This window comes from Tetranychus urticae, chromosome 3, assembly GCF_039701765.1.
Source record: "Tetranychus urticae isolate SD_2017Ah chromosome 3, NJAU_TeUrti_SD_1.0, whole genome shotgun sequence".
Lineage (NCBI taxonomy): Eukaryota > Metazoa > Arthropoda > Arachnida > Trombidiformes > Tetranychidae > Tetranychus > Tetranychus urticae.
The window spans coordinates 6,095,504-6,101,141 of record NC_142960.1 but is presented as its reverse complement, the minus strand read 5'-3'; the positions used below and the strand labels follow the sequence as shown (position 1 = coordinate 6,101,141).

At 34.4% G+C, this 5,638-nt stretch overlaps 1 protein-coding gene across 1 annotated transcript; it reads left to right on the top strand.

The window, feature by feature from the left end:
• The first annotated feature begins 295 nt into the window (after window positions 1-295).
• On the top strand, window positions 296-5,064 carry LOC149093257 (uncharacterized). Its single transcript, XM_089269698.1, has one exon. The coding sequence runs from the start codon at window positions 352-354 to the stop codon at window positions 4,540-4,542; it is 4,191 nt and encodes a 1,396-aa protein (XP_089125824.1). The 5' UTR covers window positions 296-351; the 3' UTR covers window positions 4,543-5,064.
• The last annotated feature ends 574 nt before the right edge of the window (window positions 5,065-5,638 follow it).

Sequence of the window (5,638 nt, the reverse complement as noted above, 5' to 3'; positions counted from 1 at the left end):
TGATGGATCATTGCTAAGGGGATTTCATTTTTTTATCTTTTGGTTTTGATTGTTACCATTCTAACAATTAAAACAGATTCTGTCTTATTCCAAATAGATATCTTATCCATCCAACAGATCTAAATGATTCACTTTTAATGTACAATTGAACTAAATATTTAGCATAATATATTCTAGATACATCTCTGGAGCTCGGCCTCAATAGATTATATCGTAAATACGTCAGCCTCAGAATATGCTGGATTTTTTATCAATTTTGTATAAAAAGAATTGTAAATTATATTTCTTTCTCATTCCAGGAATTAAATCTGTTACATCTGTATTAAAACTTTGTTCAAAATACCACCTCAAATGTTAAACTCAGTGTCTTTCGAATTGGAAATTGTTAGCAGCAAGAAAAGGCTGTTTGCAATCGACATAGCGAGAGTATTGGTTTATATCAAAACCATCTTTATCGACTCTAAAGTCTCTTCTGCGGAAATTACTGACCATTGCGGTAACAAACATCGTTACAGTGAAGGTGATTTTTCATCAACTTGGTACGATAAGCCTCGAGAATTGCCCTCAACAAATGTATGGACAGGCACAATTGATTTGAAGACCAACCAGTTGGGAGATATAATCAGCAATTTATCGCCCCTGATAGCTCAAACCGATGAATCTTATGGTTATTTTTGGAAATTTGATGAAAATTCTTTTAATTTTCGTCAAGTTATTGGCTCTACATCTTTAAAGCCTAAGCTGCCTTCCAATATAGCTAACTTTGCATTTGGAACCATCGTTAATGGTAACTGTTTTGTCTCTCATTTCAATACTCCAAGACCAAGAATTGATGATTTAAATGTTAAATTAGTTTCTCACAAAAATGAACTAAATTTAATGTTTACTATGATTGATGAGAACGGGATCGAGAAAAAAGTGATGTTTCGTTATGATTGCGACTCAATCAAAAGCGTTAACATTCATCATGTACAGCCCCTTGGTTTCAATTTTTATGCCGAACTATCCAATGCTCCAAAAATGTTTGTGGCTGGTGGTCAAAGCTGTTTTAATAATGGTAGAAACCAAATCAAATGGAGACGAAAGAGTTCCTGTGGTCCTATTTCTCGGGATATAATTGGTAAATGTAATGTTTTGAGATTAACCTGGTTTTCTCAGGATACGTCCTATTTATCGGCTTTGTACCTCTGGCGTAGTCACTTAAAATTTGATCTTGCATTTGGAAGAATCAGAAGTTACAGCAATTTTTTGGTTGACGAATCTACAGATTTGGAATTTCCTGAAAAAATCAAATACCTTTTAGCTTGCATTAAATCACTAAGCTACAGCTATCAAGATGATCTTGAGGTTAACCATAAAGGAGAAAAGATTATTAACGAATTTATTGAAAAACAAATTGCTGCTGGAAAAAGTGATCAAGTCAAAACAGCTCTCCATCACCTTCATGAATCTTATGTCAATGGTAAAGTATACAATGTATACGAGCATTTCAAATATCTTCTGAACAAAGTTGAACTGGAATGGGCCAACATCCAAGATATTGAAAAAGACACTGAGCATATCAAGTATGTAAAGACTGCTGTTTTAACTCCAAGCCGAACTATTTTCATGCCACCAGTCATGACAAGAACGTGCAAATTTCTTGACTTAGCTGAAACAAATTGTGTTTTACGTGTCATCTATAGAGATGAAAACTATGGAACTTTGAGTTCTACATTCAAGAACTTCAATCAACACAAAGGAAAAAGTTATGATGAGGAAAACGTGGACTGTGTAACCTCCATGTTGAAAGGCAGAATACTGAAAAGTGGACTCTGTGTTGCTGGTCGCACCTATCAATACTTTGGTGCATCGCCATCACAACTTAAAGATGGTGGTATGATTTTATATGGGAAAGACTCACAAAATCGAACTGCAGCCTCAATTCGAAGTTCACTTGGTGTTGTGAAAGAAAAGAGTGTATCTAAATATATGTCCAGAATTGGACTCAGTTTAAGCCAAGTTATGGCTTTTGTTGATCTGCCTGAGTATACAAAAATATATTTAACCAGCGATATTTATGGAGGCTCTCATCCAAACACTAATAAGCCTTATAATTTCACTGATGGATGTGGTTTCTTATCACTGGAAGCTACACGCTATATCTATGACGATTTGATTACCCAAAAAGTATTGGAGCGCAAAGATGATGACAGTTATATACCATCAGCGTTTCAAATAAGGTTCATGGGCTCAAAAGGAATGCTGGTCGTCGATCCTGACCTGATCGGAATGACTATTGTTATACGCGAAAGTATGCAGAAGATGTTTACCAAGAAAGATAGACTTGGGATCGTTAAAGTCTCTGAGCCAAGAAGAGCTCATTTAAACAAGCCTTTTATTATGGTTCTAAACCAGATCGGATTGTGGAACGATTTCTTCATAAATCTTACCACCTCAACATTACGCGATTTGAATTCTTCGTTTTACGATGAACGAGTTGCTTTGATGACTATGAAGATATATACACATTTGAATCGTGTAGTCAACCTAGACGCTTTTGCTAACTGTAACTTTAGCTTCACGACCGACTCGTTCTTTCAAGGCATTTTACATCTGGCCGTGAGTCAAGCTTTTGATAGTTTGAAAACTAAACAAAGGATTCCTTTGCCGTGGTTTGAGGCTCGAACAATGCTCGGAGTTTGTGATACTACAGCAAAGTCTTCAAAGGTTTTAACTAATTTTGAAAAAGGTATCTGTCAACCTACCAAATTTCCTGTCAGTATAAATGGTCTTGGAACCGGTGTTCTTAAAGCAGGACAAGTCTTTTGTTGGCCTTCTGATTTTACTGAGCCTTTAAGAGGAGAATTAATTGTTACCAAATTTCCAACAAGTGATCTTGGTGGTGTTCGTAGATTGGTTGCAGTTGATTGTAAAGAACTACATGCCATAAAAGATTGTATAGTTTTCCCAGTAGATGGTAAACGTCCTCATCAAGACGAAATGGCCGGATCTGATTTAGACGGAGATGAGTATTGTGTCATTTGGATGGACGATTTCCTCCGGATTCAAGAACGAATTCCGATGAACTATCCAGAGAACCCTAAAGCTGAAACTCAAGATAAAATAAGTGACGAGATCATGATTGAACACCATATAAATTGTGTAAGATCAGATCAGGTTGGAATGATTGCAAACGCACAATTATCATTAGCTGATAGCAAGGGTTACGACTCTCCTGTATGCCGAAGATTGGGTTGCAAATATAATGGAGCATTGGATGCTCCTAAGAATGGATTTAATGCTGATTATTCACTTGAAGGCGATGAAAAACCTTTGGAAGCTGGTGATTTTATGGATAAATGGTCAATTAAGCCAACATACTATTCAACCAGTGCTTGTGGTGAAATTTATCGTTTGGTTAACTTACATCAACTCTCATCAAAGCTTTTAAATGTGCCAGCAAAATTTGAACCAAGCTCCGATATAGACGAGCGTTTACTTCATCCAAGAATGCTGGAATTTATTCCATTCGCTACGGAAAGTTCATTTGTTTATGAATCAACCATAAATCACCTGTTGAAAATATATGGCCTCAAATCGGAAGTTGAGTTATTCTCTGGAATTCTCGATGAATCCTCTTCTTCACTTCATAATGAGTCGAGTCGATGCAAAGATAAAGAAGACTCAATGATAGCTGTTATAAATTCATTGCTTGTAAATAGAATGGATGAATTTTTCGATTCGAAACTGATCAATACATCTGAAGACGATAGAATGGCTGCAGCTTCAGCCGTTTACTATTTGTCTAAGCAGAAAGTGAAAGAAAGGAAAACTTGTTGTATTGGATTGCCTTTTATTGGCAAGTGTGGTTTTTACTTACGACAATACATGAAATATGAAGTTACTACAAAAAAACCAGAAAAAACGCCGACCACGAAAGCTATTGGTACAAATAATCAATTGACAATGAAGCATCTATTGATAGCATTAGCTATTCGTAAGATTAAAGATAAATTTAAAAATATTATTGAAACCTTTATATCCTATGGTAAAGTTTCTAAACATAAAAAGCTAGAAATTTCATCAACAATCGACAAAGTGCTGATACGAGATGATACATGTGCTGTTCTAAGCTTACCAGTAGATAATTGTATTGCTGAACTGATACAAGAAACTAAACGTGTATGGACAAACTTACCTGGAGTTAAAAATAATGAATTGAATCTTAATCAATTCATCGATACTACTATCCCAACATTAATTTGGTCTTTATTAAATAATGAGACATCTCTTTATACAAGTAAAAAAACAAAGTCAAACTACATTAATAAAACTTTCCTGGTGCGCTACTGTAAACAAGGAACCCACGATTTATTATGGACACTCCTTAAGAAAACTTTAGCTGCCGATACTCAGATAGAGATACTATTTGAGTCAAAGGAAAAAAACTCAATTCCAGTCGTGATTCATGGATCGCCTACATCAATATGGGTGGCATCAATCATCATTGGAATTCACAATCGACTAACCTCGATTAACTTTAAAAACTATGCAACCTGACAGTATGTTCAACAATGTCGACACATTCCATTGTTTTCATACTCGGGTTCTTAGTGGTTGCACTAATCATCAGGTCTACGACACCAATGATATTATTTGGGTAAATCGTTTGAAACATCAAATCGTAAATCCAATAACATCGGCTGTAGACTATTATCATTGAATGTTAGTTAGACTTGATGGTTAATGTAATAAACCATATTTGGTGATAATACAATAGCTATTGCTGAATGAAGCACATCGCTATTGTATTAACTATTAGATCATTAATTGAGAGCCAAGAGAGTGCATGAGATAGAACCTTAACGCTATAGTTACAATTCAAAACAAAAAAACGGTTATTCCGAAGTTTTTCGATCCACGATTGAGATTTACCCAGAATTGTTAAACTTTCAATCTAGATTCTATCTCGTTCAGTCCCTTAGCTTTCAGTTAATGATCTAATATCCCAATTCCTTCTCCCTTATATTAATGTATCCTGACATTGAAAACAAAAAAAATAAAGTTTTTTCATGAATATTATTTTCTGAATTTTCTTCTTTCTTATGTTGATTTTGACTTTATAAATTATTCATTTATTGGTCTTCACAAAAGTCTATGTTAACAATTTTCTCTCTTAAATTGTGTCTCTTATCTAATTGCTACATAGTGAGAATATATTAATACAAACATTGACATTTTAAAGTCTAAATCTTGATCAATTATAGTTATCGGGAATGGGCATTTTATAGTTTTTTGAATAGATGATACATGTTTTGCTCTACGATTTCTTGAATTTTCTAGGTGCTCAGAAAGGGTATTTATCAGTAATTGACCAGTTACTCAGTTTTTAGGTTTCATTAGCTTCTAAAGCTTTTAACACCAACCAGTTTTATAAAAATAATGTTTTAAATTTTCATGCAACTGTGAGTGTTAATTTAGGAAAAGATGTGTCCTTTGGTTACTAAAAATACATTCCTTCGGATATTACAAAATCTAACTTAAAATTCATCTCCGAATAAGCGACTAAAAAATAACTTGAACCAGGATTTGATAACTAAAAAAATGGTAAATTCCTATCTTTCAATATCCCATTAGACTGCAAACAGATAGATGC